Source organism: Vicugna pacos, chromosome 9 (assembly GCF_048564905.1).
Source record: "Vicugna pacos chromosome 9, VicPac4, whole genome shotgun sequence".
Taxonomy (NCBI): Eukaryota; Metazoa; Chordata; class Mammalia; order Artiodactyla; family Camelidae; genus Vicugna; species Vicugna pacos.
In genome coordinates, this window is record NC_132995.1 from 55,558,857 (window position 1) to 55,573,938 (window position 15,082).

Sequence of the window (15,082 nt, forward strand, 5' to 3'; positions counted from 1 at the left end):
CTTCCTTTGACACACACGTTGACAGCCTGAGAACTTGCAGAAATTTTTCTACAGTTTTATGCATGAAAAAAAAGCTTTGGTGGTCCTTTGTTTGGGAACTGGTAGCACCTTCCTTTTTTTTTTTTCCCCTTCTTTTCTTGAGATGTTGTTTTTAGAGTGGTCATTTTCAAGTAGACTCAATCAAAAATATTTCATGATCACTACAATCAACTGTGATAAGCTACTTGGGGAATAAAAAGACTATAAGTTATTCAAATCTATTAAGTATAAAAGTATAAGTATATTTACCAATGTTGTAGTCTAATAGGAAATGTATATACACACATTTTATCTGTCTATCTAGCTCATATTAAAAATTAACTAATAATATAAAGCAAGGTATGGTATGAGATCTTTGAGGGTATAAATAATCAAAAGGTTCAATTTAAGTTAAGAAGAGGTGCTATTTTAGCAATATAAATTCTCAACATATTTGACAGGGATAATTTCCAAAGTGAAAAAAACCTAGCCAACTTTGAGAATTAGAGGACATTGGACTTTGCTGCACTTAGCGTCAGTAATAAGAAGAGACTCTTCAAGCTTTTGCTGCTTCTCTCCCTCTGATTGCTGAGCTTCCTACCTTGTTCCTTATTTTTCGTAGGAGGATGTTTCCTGCCATGAGAGTGAAAATCACTGGCCTGGATCCACACCAGCAGTACTACATAGCAATGGACATCGTACCTGTGGACAATAAAAGATACAGGTAATGGTGACTCTGGGAAGTGAAATTGTGGGCATCACCAGCATCCTAGGAAGGTTCTGTAAACTCAGTAGATGAACCATTTGAATAGCACACTGTGCGATGTACTGTACAGGGAACAAGGATGAGGGATATGCCAATGGCCTATGGCAGAACAACAGTCAGAAAGCAGTCACTAGAGGTAGGAAGTCAGGACTCAGTAATGATTTGGTCTGGAATCCTCCTCATATCTCTTGAAAGAGTAGGACTGTATAGTGTCTGCCAGGGTAGCAAAAATCAAATGGGTCTTAAGTCTAAAACTAATTCAGTTAACACTGAAAGTGATTAACATATTGCATGATTTGATTTGTGAAATACTAAGTGAGTTGAGATGATTTATTTTGGAAAGTGGAAGGAGAAGTGGCTTAGTACAGTATATTTAATCATATATCTGATGGGTTGCCCTGTGGATGGTGGAGGGGAAGAAGAGGAGAACTGGGTAAGACCTCAAGAAGAACGTCAAGTTACGGAGAATTATTCTTCATTAATATGGGTTGTGAACAAGTTGGCTTAAACAACTTTCCTTCAAAGCCATTAGACGCCAACATAGTCTCCATGTCTCTTGGATGGCTTACACAGAGTTCTTTGTCTGAAACAAGTTGTGGCTTCATTGGTCTCTTGAGCTTTCAATCAAATCAGTGATTCAGGGCTCATTTTTGAACTATTTCAGAACTTGGCCCTAAACCCATGAATTTGGAGGCGGGGTATGAAAGGAGAAGACCAAGACTAGTATGTTGTGGGGAGAGCTGGCTAAGAGAGAAGTGGTCTTGATGCAAGATGTAGGAGGAGAGATGCTTCAAATCTGTTTTAGAAGATCTTAGGAGTTGTGGTTTGGACTGTGTGCCTCTGTTTGCCAGGGGCCGGGACCCATGTGGTCCACTAGAACTGAGTATGAGTAACAAGGAAGTGTCAGATCCATAGAGAATACTCTTCAGAACCACAGGGCAATCAGCAGAGTCTGAAAAATTGACCTCCTTTGCTACCAACAGCATCTCATTTCCAGTGGCTTTATGGGAAAATGATGTGAAAGATGATGATGTTTAAAACTAGGTTCATCAAAGAAAACTCTAACTGGAAAGACTTGATGGTGTTTCTGGGAATGGTTACACTAAGTCAGAGGCCTCCGTTTTCATAGAAATGCTGCAGAATTCAGCTAGTTAGCCAGGAAACGGTTAACAAGTGAGAAGCTTAGAGGGTTTCTGCACATGGCCGTGCTTTATAGGACAATATGGAAGATGTTTTTAATAAGGGACTAAATCCTGAACAAGTGGCCAACAGATTATATGGTTTGCATTTGAAAGGTGAAAGGTTGCAGTAAAATACCTTTTCCATAGCTAAACACGTGGTTTCAGGATGCCTGTATGCACACAGGGGTGCAAGGCAAGGAGAGGAAGAAGAAAGAAAAAGGACTGTGAGAATGTTTTCCTTGTAAGAGCTGCAGCTTTGATCATTAACCACAACACTTCTCTGCCCTCCCCCACCCACCGTGTTCTCCATTCCCATCTCTATTTCATTTTCCCTGCTTATCCACCCTTCTCTTTTTATCCTTTGTATTCTGTTTAATCCGAACTGCTCCATTCTTGTCATCTCTTTGTGTCTCCTCCTTTCTGTCCCTACTTGTTTCCTGGGCCTCTATTTGCTCCCTGCATCTATGTCTGAATTCTCCCCTCTCTGTCTCAGATACGTGTATCATAGCTCCAAGTGGATGGTGGCTGGCAACGCTGATTCCCCCGTGCCCCCAAGAGTTTATATACACCCTGACTCTCTAGCTTCTGGAGATACTTGGATGAGACAGGTGGTCAGTTTCGACAAACTCAAGCTGACCAACAATGAATTGGATGATCAAGGACATGTGAGTCAAATAAACCTATCTTCCCCTTCCTCCCTCTTCCCCTTTTTGCTCTAGAGCTGACTAGCCCCAGGCTTTTTCAAACACGTAAAATAAGGATCTCTGTGCCACTTTGCATCATTTTAAGTAAGTGAGCATAAAAGGTTTTCTTTCGTCCTGTGAAATTACATGTATTGTAAATCTCACATTTAGCAGACGTCTGCTGTGCATCAGGTTGTGTTTATCAGACAGTTCTTGTGCTCCAGGGACTCAGTCAAGTCAGGAGAATCCAGAGACAGAAACATAGGACACATTTGAAAATGGTGAAAGAAATCACGTTTAGTAGAATAACCCACAGGGCAATAAACTCAGGGAGACTGTTGTAGGGACAGCGCTGGCTGTCAAGAAATTTATGAATTTACAATGGTAAACAATCTGAAAAAAAATCTGTGTGTATATGTGTAACTGAATCGCTTTGCTGTACACCTGAAACTAACATTGCAAATCGACTACACTCCAATAAAAAATAAAAAACAGTCAAATAAAAAAAAAGAAATTGATGAATTTGTAAGAGAAGAATAGGGTCTTAAGGCTGGCGGATAATTGGAGCACCTGACGTGACTAATTTGTATTTGGCAGTGGAATGTGTACTGAATTTTCACTGAATGCCAGGATCTGTCCTGGATACTCAGGGAAGATTGAAGAAGCTAAAACTATGGCTCCCATCTTTAAGGAAACGATTATTTTCTGAGGACGGGAGAATGCACATATACCACTCACTCTCACATGACATAAGAGAATGCCCATAAATTCAAGAACAAAGTGCAAATAATAGCTTGTAGAATTTAAAGACACAGGAGTCCATTTAAAGACAGAAAATTTGAAGCAGGAGGTTCTGAGACATCTTGGTTCGAGTGTCATCTACTGGTACCAGAAACAATTCATTCAGTATTTATCCAATTAAAGCAAACATATCACATCCACTACCTGCGCTTGGGCCGCTCTGCCACGTGGTCCCATGTGATGTGATGCTCTCCAGTCACTTAGTGCTTCCAGCCACGGGCAAGCTCGCTGATTTCCAGTTTCCTATACGTCCAACCCCCGATCTGTGCTCCTCCTATAATGCTTTTATCCCATAATTTTATTGGTATGGGAGCTTGAAAAGATATAGGGGCCATAGAGGCAACCCTGGAATAATGTTTCCCCTTCTCCTTTCAGATCATTCTCCACTCTATGCACAAATACCAGCCTCGAGTTCACGTGATTCGCAAGGATTTCAGCAGCGACCTTTCGCCCACCAAACCCGTCCCGGTTGGGGATGGAGTGAAAACATTCAACTTTCCTGAGACCGTGTTCACCACAGTCACGGCCTATCAGAACCAGCAGGTGAGAGGCTGCCTCTGAGAGTCTCCTGCAGCAGCTGCTTCTGAGGGAGCTTATTCATGCTTTTGTAAGCAGTGCTGAGTCCTCCTACATGGCACTGACATGCTGGAACGAGAGACACCAGGCCGGCAGCGCACACGCGGCATGGGTGATGACAAGGCGGTAATGCCTAATAGCAGCTGTCATAGGCTCGATTTAGATCACAGACAAGATCTCTGACCAAGAGGACCAAACGTCCTAAGTCATTTTCATGTCTCTCTATACTTGTACCCGTGTTCGTGATCTCTGCTGCATCCTGGCAAATGTTCCTCATCACTTGAAATTCCTGAGGTTTGATTCATTCCTTCCCTCTTATCTTCTCCGTGTATCCCCCCCATCAGACTACATCAAAGCCATCAAGCCTCTAAAATTCTACATCAGACCCACTGCTTCCGTTTACACTTCCAGACTAAATTTGCCTGCAGAGGTTCACCAGCCACACCCTAAGATGCGTATGTTTTGATGTCAGTAATATATTCACTGGCTCTATAAATATTTATTGAGAACTTACAATATTCTAAGCTTAGTAGAGAAACGGATCAGATTGAGACTGACTTCTCCCTAAGCAAAGAAGAGTTTTAGTTGAGTGAGAGACACAGAAATACATAATGATAATACAATGGAATAACTTTATGACGGAGATGTAGACAAGGTGTTTCCTTTGTTTCGGGGAGTGAGGGAAGTTTTCCTGGAGGAAGTGATGCTTTTTCTGACATTGGACACACAAAGGAATTAGCCAGACAGATGGAGGAGGTACATGGGGAGGGGAGGGGAAGAGAGAGGCCAGTCTGGAATTACTATGGGTATTTTAAACAATGTTCCTCTTTTGTGAGAAGAGTGACTAGATGGATTTACAAGTCATCTCACTTTATGCAGCTCTCTATAAGTGGCATGTGAGTCTCACTTTTATAAGTTAGATTGTATTTCCTTTTTCGGTAAATTGTCTAATTAATAGGATCCTGCAGTGAATCCCTTTCAGAAACAGAGTTTTTGCTTGTTTATTTTGCTTGAAAGTCTACATAATTTTACTTTGGGCCTGCTTGGAGCAAAAAGGAACTGATAGTACTCAATAGCTTTTGTATTGGGTACAATGCTTAGTGCTCTGACAAAGAAAACAATAGAGGAAAAATATTCATTTATTAAATATTTATCGGGTGCTTATGGTGTGCCAGGCAGGTGAGGGTGAGTTATATAATCTTTAGTTCACATAGAAAGAGTCTATCTTTCATAGCACCATCTGGATAAAATTCCTTGGATGCTTTTTACCTTCAGAGAAATTTGATATACAACAACCCTTAGTTTGATCAATGTTAAGTACTGTATCATTTGGGGCTTTCTCAGCAGCTGTAAAAGTGTTCCCAACTTCAGATTCTTCTTTTAGATGCCACATTTGATCTAAAGTAGAAGACCTTTAGTTTGCTATGAGCACTATTTAAAAATTACTAAGTGCTCTCAAGCTCCTCAGAGAGTAAAATTGCAGAGGTCATGGAGGGTCCTTACATAAAACTTTAATAATTGGGATTTTTCAAGCTCTGATACAAGATGGAACAGTAGTATAGACATGGCCTTTGGAGTAACTGGAACCTTGGGATTAACTGTGTTACAGAAGAAGGAGGGTGTGAGTCTAAGTTCTTTGAATAATTGCTTGGACATTTTCCAAGACTACCCCAGCCATCATTTTAATCGTAACTTTCTCATGAAGGCAGAGAGATGTGGCTGTAAATACCACATTAGAAACAGGAACACTGATGTGTGACCATTCTACTGCCTCGCTGAGATCATCAGTTCTAGAAGCCAAGAGGGTCAATATTGTAGCCCAAGCTGGAACGTGAAGGCTGCAACTCACTGTGGCAATGAAAGAAGACCAAACATGGGTACCTGAAATCCCTTTCACTTCCTCTGCTTTACCCCATAGACAGTGTTCCTGCATCTGAGGAGATTCTTCTCATATAAATATTCTGTCTGTATCTGGACTTGAGTGGGGCAGTGGTGGTTCAGTGGGGGTGGGGTACCATGACTAAGATCATGGGATTTGGTAGTAAACATATCTGGTTTGATTTCCAGCCTTTTTACTGATGAATTGTGTGACCTTGAGCAAGGTTCTTTTTTTTTATTATAACTTTTTTTATTGAATTATAGTCAGTTTACAATGTTGTTTCAATTTCCAGTGTACAGCACAATTTTTCAGTTATACGTGAACATACATATATTCATTGTCACTTTCTTTCTCGCTTTGAGCTACCACAAGATCTTGTATATATTTCCCTGTGCTTTACAGTATACTTGAGCAAGTTTCTTAACTCCTTTCAGCTTGTGTTTCCTGATCTGAAAACATCCTGGCCTCACAGGACTGGACTAGATAAGGGAAACTTACATGAAGTCACTGACACAAACCTGGCATCCAGTTAGGTAGTCAGCCTACATTCCTAAATGGCTGTGTGGGCACAGGCCTGAAGGACAGTGGGGAGGAGGCACTTTTAAAGAATAAGTTGCTTATTAAGGAGCATGTGAGTTGCTGGGAATTGGAAGAGTTACTTTGGGTCACAAAGGTATTACATTCAACAGGTAACTACTTTCATCTCTCTGTTCTCATGTTGTGTTGGTGAATTCATGATGTGCTGACATTCAAAATAGATGAGTCATACTCAATTCCGCCCATTTTAAAATCAAGATAACAGCTTTTGCCTGTTTAACAAGCCTCCAGTCCCTGGATAAATCAATAAGCATGATTGTTTAACATTCCCTTTGGCTGTGTAGGTATGATTTAATAGAACCCAGTGCCTTCTAATAGAGCAAACTAACCCCAGGTCTTTCCCCCGGGAATCTGGAGGCCTGTGTCCTGTAAGTCCGAGCTGTTACCTAACAGTGATTCTCAGGCTTGTCATGAAGATGCCGAGTAGTATCGGCTGTTCTCTTTTGTGAGCTGTATTCAGCGATTACTGTCTTTTTCCTTCCCTTAAACTTCTAGATTAAGAACAAATAATATTTTATGGCAAAGTTGTTTACTTCATACATTTTTCTTAAGGGAAGGGTTAGGAGGACTAGGAGAAGGGAAAGAGGAAAGAGTCAGTGAGAAATCCTCATCGTTTCCAGGAACTTGTTTGGAGGAACACAATGCAGGCAGGACAACAGATGGAATGAAATTGAAATGAACTGTTACCCAGCCTTCCAAAGGAAAGGCAGTGTCCTGGTCCACAGACAGCAATGGCTGGACATTTGGGTTTTAGTCCTAAATTCTCCACCAGCTAGCTATGTCACTTTGAGCAAATTATTTTGTCTCTCTGGACCTCAATTTCTTCTTCAAGGAAATTTGCTGTTGGCATCTGCTTCCTAAGGTCTCTGCTAGCTTTAAATTTATAATTTCTCCATCCCTTTTCTCTGCATGCTTTTACATGAGAGTAGTAAGGAGCAGTTTATTGTTATCAAATAGGCAATTGACTCATGATTTTCAAGTGCTGAAAAATTATTAAGAGTATTCATGTCCGTAAACTTTGTTTAACCCCCACAATATTTTAGACCAACATAGTTTTAGCAAGTCCACACATGAGAGGTGGGAACATGGTGTTTTGTTGCTGGTAAACAAAATATTCCAAACTCTACTATTCATTTGTGACTCTTTCCAGTCCTCTCCATGGTTAAAGCCTCTGTTTGCTGTTGGTTTCCATCTTGTCACCCAGGCTGGACACCTGCCTCTCCCCACATCCAATCTGCCACCGGGTTGTTGCTTCTACTGATGGAATATTTTCTTCTTTCTAACCTCATGGCTCCCGCCCTTGTTCTGGACCTGCCTGCCTTCCACCTTGGGCTGTTACGAGAGCTTCCAGCTGAGTCACCTGGACCACAGGTTAATGTCCCATGGCCCATCACGTATATTCATTGCCAGATGGACCTAACTAAAGGACAGCTCTGATGGCCTTATTTCTCTGTGAAAACATTGTCTTGACTCCTCAGTGCCTAGGGAGTAAAGTCCAGGATCCCAAGTGTTTCAATAAAGGGCCTCATGGCTAATTATCAACACCATTTTTAGGCTCTTTTTCCATTAACCTCAAGAGCTCAGCAATCTAGTTAGTCTTCCTGTTGTCTGTACTTGGTAGTTGTCTTGCCTTTGCTTGTGGTGTTGTTTACCAGGAATGCCCTTTCCCTGCATTTTCCTGTCTAGATTCCTTCTATTCTTCAAGTTGCGTGCAAGTGCTATCCCTTACAACTACCTTATATTTTTTTCAGCTGCAGATGAACTTTCCCCCACTCTCTCTCTCTCTCTCGTGACCCTTGTCACATTCGCACCTGTGTGTGTGTGTTTCCAATCTTCCTCTCAATATTCTGAGCTTTTTGAGCACAAAAACTGTACAAAAACCAATGTGATATGGTGGAAAACACCAGGTCAGGAGTTAAGAGACTTGACTCTAGACCCAACATTGTGCTGACAGACTGTACTGCCTTTGACAAATCACTCCACCTCAGTTTTCTCGTTTGCAAACTGATGGTTTGTCTGAATCAGTGCTTCTCAGTCGCCAGTCTATGGAGAAGTTTTTTATGATCCACTGAAAGATGAGAAAAAAAAAGACAGCATAGGAACTTTTATACATGTGAACATTCATTTTAAGAGACTGTGTATTATTTTGTTTTGTCCCCTTGACTTTTTTTTTTTGTTACTAAAATGTCATTTATTTTACGAAATAATGATGGCAGGAAATAGTAGACAGCTATTAATTCTCTTTATTTGGTAGAATAAAACATTGGAAGATCAGTGTCGATCCCTCAGATGTCAGAAGGGGAGGGGGTTAGAATTGCCTGATGACATTTTGAAGCCCAGAAGCCACTAATTAGGAGGAAGAACACCTCCATCTCCATCATTCTAAGATACCTGTGTCTATGCCATCGTGTCTGGCACTGACTATATACTTGGAAAATGACTGAAAGAGTAATTAGCCAGCGTACCTCTACTACCAGTTTCCTTATGTTTTTGTGGTTCTGCTTCTTTGGCCATAAGCAATAATGAAGTGTGAAGAAAGAGGTTTCTATTTTCATGCAATAGTTTGTGCTTTGCTTTCCCCCTTTCCCAGCCCTCCTTCTCACCCTTGCTGACCCAGAGGCCCCCAGGGCTGCTAGCATACTGAAGTTATTCTTACTATTATTTGCTCTCGGGGTGCCAACTTGGCAGGCCTGTGGCAGAGAGGAAAGTACGCCATGCTCGGACTCTCTTCACGGAGAAGAAGGTGGTAGAAGCGGGAATAAAGGTGATCCTACACTTTCTGCTTTTTCTTGGAAGAAGCTGACGCCAACATGTCCTCATGGAATTAGCAGGAAATTTCCATTGCAGAGTCCTTGTCCTTTCTAAGGGAAAAAGACTGTTGAACCTTGATTTTTTTTTTTCCACAAAAAGGAAACTAGATTTTCAAAATGACACGGCCCCGCTCTCCTTAGGTAACACAGTCTTATTTCTTGATGAGAATTGGCTGCATGAACTAGATAGGAAGTCTGAAACCACAGGCAGGTTTGTGTAAGTAAATCCAATAGGATTTCTGAGCCACTCATTGTATCTTGAACTATTCAGCCAGTTTTGTTCCAATCAAATCAGTGCTGAATTTTTTTTTCATGTGGGCTTAAATTTTTTTTTTATCCTGATGGGATGCTTTTAAAGCAATATGGTAAAAAAAAAAAAGAATAATGAATAGAATGCTAATAAGGGAAATCTCATGGGGCCTAGGTCCTATGAAATTGTATTCTGGATATTCAAGTTTCATTTTCTTTGTAGGTTGTGCTGTTGATGTCTGCACTGTGCATTGTAAGGTAGACCTCATTTATTAAGTGCCTCCATGTTACTCGGCCAAATAGTGAGGGGAAATGATTAAAATTAATGGTGGCAAGCCAGTAACCACCCCCTTACGTGCCACAGTCTTCAATAACTCAGACGACACAAATCAGGATAAGGGTATGGAAATAAAATCAGTGAAAAAAAATGCCTCCACAACCTCTACATTTTCCATGTCGCCTCTACATTGGACCAGGTTTGAACATGGCTTCTGTAAAATAGCTTTAGCTGCACAGGAAGTTACTAATAGACCTTGTTCTGACTGGAGGGACTTTTCAGACTTTTGTCTGTAATGCCTACAATGAAAGCAAATAGGACTGAAGGAATTGTTTGGTCTGTATTCTCTAAGGCTTGTTATGGCGCTGGGACTGGTGGTTCCTGGTTCCCACATTCTCATTCATTTGTGCATGCATTCATTGAACATATATTCATGGAGCATTCATGGAGCATACTAGGTTCTGCTTTATAAAGTGGTATGTAAAATAGACAAGGTTCCTACTTGCAGTCTAGGGGGAGAGACGGACAGTAAATATGTAAACAACAAAATAAATGTATAATTACCAGCTGGGTTAAGATTAAAGATGGAATTAAAGAAGGTGTAGTTACAGAGAGTGGCAGAAATGTCCTATTTTGGAGGGATGACCAAGGAAGACCTCTCTCAGGAGATAACATTTAGACCAAGACTTAGAACGAGGACTCAGCTCTCTGAAGAGCAGAGAAAGATCATTTTGGTCTGGGAGGGAGAGTGAGGGGACAGAGCAGGAAAAGAGCTTGGCATATGGCAGCACTGAGAGCGGTTCAGTTGGCCTGGAACCTGTGGACCAGAGTCAGAGGAGTGCGGGTGGGGAGGGAGAGGTCGGCTGGAGTCAGGGCATGGTGGCCCTACAAGGCCAGGCAAGGAGTTTGGATCGTGTGCTGAGCATAGTGGTAGGCACGGAAGAGAATGACATGATCTCCGTGTTCACAGAGGTCACTTTGGTTGCTGGGTGGAGAAGAGATTGGACAGGGACAAGAGTGGAAGATGGGAGATCAGTTGGAAGGTTTAGAGTGGTTTAGTCAAAAGATGACAGTGACCTTCTCTAACATGGGGAGGGGGAGATCAACAACCATATGGGGGTCTCAATAAAAACAATTGTAGGGTAGGGTTGACAACTGACTATTCAAATAAGCCCCCCCTGCTACTCCAGATGGCCTCCAGATGTCTGGTGCATGAGCAGGGGCAGAGTCAGAGGGGTTCCTGCGTCCTCACTGGTTGCTGTGGGTCCCTGTGCTGTCCTCTGGGCCCCGCTGGCCTCTGCTGTGTGTTGTGGGGGGCGGGATCAGGTCTGGTCTGCTCCTTGGGTGCCTTGTGTCGATATGTGCTACTGACAGAAGACTGCTGAACTTGGGCTTTTCCGTCCTTGCCTCGGTTGGGCCTCCTGGGCCTCCCGGGCTGACGCAGCCTCACCTCAGGTCTCATCCAGGTCCTCTGGTTGGTTCCTGCCTAGGCTGCGGCACCTCTGTTGGGGGTCACCCAGCCTTCTCTGTCATGGCACGTGAGGACCTCTGAGTCCCTGACCCACCATGGAAGGGCCGTGGAAGGCTTGGGGATCCTAACTCAGTCCTCTTCCTGCGGCATTTATACCGATGCAGCTAGCCCCGCGTGTGCAAGGAGGTCGCCCTGCCGGTGTTCCTCTGAGCCTCCCCACCCCTACCCCAGGATTTTGGTTTGAGTCGGGGAGCTAAGGCGCATGGAAGTCTAACTGCTTGCTTCTCTTTTGTCTGTTTCCTCTTTTCTCATGCTCCACTGGAGTGGAAGGGGAGGATTTTTACTTCTTTTTCTACCCGATGAGAATTCACCTTATGCCACATCCTTAGGAGAGCAGGCTGTCCTTGGCATCCCTTTCTGTACTGTAGAGGATGAGATCTGGGTCTACCAGGTGGCACTTGATCAGGAGCCAAGGGACTACTAGAGACTAAGGATTACTGAGGTTGAGAACACACTGATTTATTCCTCCAAAATACTGTCCTCGTTACCTTGGTATTTGGAGAAAGAGCTGGAGCTATCAGCACAGTCAGTAACTGGGATCCTACCTGGAGTTGTATGGCTAAATTTGCTCTCCTCTACCTGGATGCCTGCGGGGTAGTCAAGACTGTCCCTGACGGGACAGCCTCTCAGCTTTTCCTGTCACTACTTCTCTTCCTGTGTACCCTGTGCTCTGGTCAACTTGGACTCCTCAGTGTATCTTGAAAAGGCTTCATTCTTTCCTGCTTCCATTCTATGACTCAACATAGGACCTTTCTTGTGAAACACGTCCCTTGTTCCTTTCTCCCCATTTTGCATTTTTCATTAAACTCCTGAGCATCCTTCAGGGCTCGGCTCACGTGCTCCCTCTAAGGTGACACCTCGGAGCCCGTCAGCTCAGAACCATCACTGCCTCCTCTAAGCTCTCGGGGAACTTTGCCTTTATTTCGAACCGTATCACTTTCTGTTTTACATCGCAGTGATTAATGTATATGTCTCCTTTTTTCTCCTAGGTTGTAAGCTTCTTGGGTGGGGGGAGTGGGGACAGACGATTCACAGCTCTACACTGACTGTACACCACTCTGTCACCTGCTACCTGTCACACTACTTTGCACACGGATGGCACTTGATCATGAATAAATCATGAGGAGCACAATCAGGCTCTTCATAAAGCTCCCTAAACCCCACGTTAAAAGCTTTGAAACAAGTAGGGAGGTGTTGTGTTTCCTAATATTTGTGGCATTTGTCTATTAAATCCCCACGCAGACCCCTGGGCCTGACACACAGGGAGCTGTGGGAAACAGCTTTCAACCACTTCTCCCAGACCCATGAAATAAAGTGTCATTATATTTACAGGGCTCTGTGCCCCCAAAACATGGCAGTACAACTGTCTATCAGAAACCCCTGTCATAAATGAGTTGGACAGGATAAGCCAACTTGAAAGAGAAAATAAAATATTATAACCCCAACTTGAAAAGAAAATACGGTGTGTGGTTTATTGCCATGGATTATGGAGGAAGAAAACTGATTTTAAGTCAAAAACAGAAAAGCAGTGACAGTCTTTAAACCCAATACAGTCCTCACAGGGCAGACACTAGACTTTGGAAAGCCAAGGCTTCAGGCTCCTGCTCTGGTCTATAAAACAGACGTAAAATGGCTTTTGCTTCGTTATTAGTGCTACATTATTAGTGTGGCACTCTAGAGGCAAGGAATGTTTAGGAGGGGAAGAAAAAAACACTTTGGTACTTTCAAGTCAGAATCTGTTTGTCAGAGTTGCACATTGCATTTTAAAGACCTTTAGACTGTGGCTTTGGGAAGTTCCAGTCTGACAAGGGGAGACTGAAGAGGGCCTTGGAAGGATTTGCCACGTAGGAAGCAACTTTAGTCACCCCAGTGATAAGTTCTGCCATGTCAGAAATGGGAAGATGGTCTTAAAAAATGAGACCCCTTTATTTCTTGAATGACCTTCCCTTGAGAGTGACTTCCCTTCTTTTCTGCGCTCCCTAGCCTCCACCCCTAAGTCTCAATTGCTTGAGCATAGTGAGTCCTTAACATCTGGTTCAGACAGAAGTTCTCAAAATGCCTCCCATGACAAAGGCTGAAGGCGGAAACACCAGAGCGCAGGTGGAATTTGTCGGTCCGGCTTGTTCTAGTCTAGAGGCATGAGGGTAATATATACCATTGCCGAGTGTGAGGGGACTCACGATGCAACCGACAGGGACTCATGCACTGAGTGGAGGTTGACCCGCGTGGCTCCCAAGGACCCACCCAACCTGGGTCACACAATTGTGTGCATCGGGTTTGCTCAGTCTTACAAAGCTGCTTCTTTGTTTCTTCTGATCTGCTTGTGAGACTTGGAGACTGGGTGAGATGCACTTCGTCTTTCCCCATCCTGTCCCAAATTTGGAGATTTTTCTTTGAGTGCAGCCTTGACAGAGGTCAAGCCACTTTTTTGTGTCTTTTCCAAGACCACTTGGGGTCATCAAATGAACGATCTCTAGTGGGAAAAAGAGGCACAGCTTAACTGAAATGGGAAATGTCGTCAACTATTTGATGCTTTCAAGCTGAGGCAGGTTGTCGTCCGATTCCACCTGATTGGATTGATTAAATCCATTCATTCATTATTCACTCACTTGCTCACTAATCCATTTCCTCACTCATTCAACAAGCACTTGTCAGCTGCCTCCTGTGTGTCATGTACCAAGTGCCTGACCACTGCCCAGTTTTCCATTTTGATACCTTCGTTTGTCTGGGCAAGTGACTTATCGCCATTTGGGGACAAGGCAGGTGAGCAGAAGAGAGTTTATAGAGTCACATACTGGGAAAACCCTGATTTTTAGGGAGAAGCGGCTCCGATGGGTCAGACATCTGTATGTCAGGCCCAAGTTCTAGGTCAACTTCAATCTAAATCTCAGAGTAAAAGGAAACTAAATTAAAACAGTAGAGGTTGTGAACAGAGTGATTCTTGTTAACGCTCTAGGAACAACAACAACAACAAAAAAGTCAGTTAACATCAATACAATTCATACTTTTTTGTCTGTTTCCAGATCACCAGATTAAAAATTGACCGAAACCCTTTTGCTAAAGGATTCAGAGATTCTGGAAGAAACAGGTAAGAAAATTGGGGAGGAGACTCACCGACATTCCTTTTCCATGTGACATTATTCCCCCCACCGCCCACTGGTGGCTTCTGGCTCCTGCTTTTTGGGGAACACTTGTGTGTTATGCCACTGTGCTGACTTGGGAGTCCCCCAAAGGCTGAATTATCCAAATTCTTTGTTAATGCAGTGCTAATCACCAGATCACATCTCTCGTGGTGTTTCTCTCCCTGCCTCATACTTGGTAATTTAGTCGCTTAAAACAAATTTTACAGTGATTTATTATCATTAAACTTCTGGTCACCAGGGGGCAAAGGAGGTGGGAAGGGATAAACAGAGAGTTCGAAATTTGCACCTCTTGGGGAGTGATGGAAATGTTAGCTATCTTGATTGTGGTGGTGGTTTCATTGGTGTGTACATCTATCAAAATTCATCAAATTGTAAAAAAAAAAAAGATTGCAGCTTATTCTGGTGTGATTAGAGGTGGCTGCAGCACCTATAGTGATATCTCACTCATCTTTCATCATCAGAAAACAAGGAATTGCGGGCAAATACTTTTTTCAGATAATTATTACTTTTAAGAGCTAAAACTTGGTTTAAAAATTGAGCATTGTTTTTCCTCAAATATTTCTGAACTTTA

The 15,082-nt window shown here is 42.8% G+C and overlaps 1 protein-coding gene across 3 annotated transcripts in view; it reads left to right on the top strand.

Annotated features, from left to right (window-relative positions):
- TBX15 (T-box transcription factor 15) overlaps positions 1-15,082 on the top strand; it is a 116,457-nt gene that overhangs the window by 76,888 nt on the left and 24,487 nt on the right. For all 3 annotated transcript variants that reach the window (XM_072967908.1, XM_072967907.1, XM_006216138.4), the window contains exons 3-6: positions 641-742; positions 2,459-2,630; positions 3,825-3,992; positions 14,392-14,456. In XM_072967908.1, the coding sequence (XP_072824009.1) occupies positions 641-742; positions 2,459-2,630; positions 3,825-3,992; positions 14,392-14,456 (507 nt within the window). The remainder of the gene's footprint in view (positions 1-640; positions 743-2,458; positions 2,631-3,824; positions 3,993-14,391; positions 14,457-15,082) is intronic.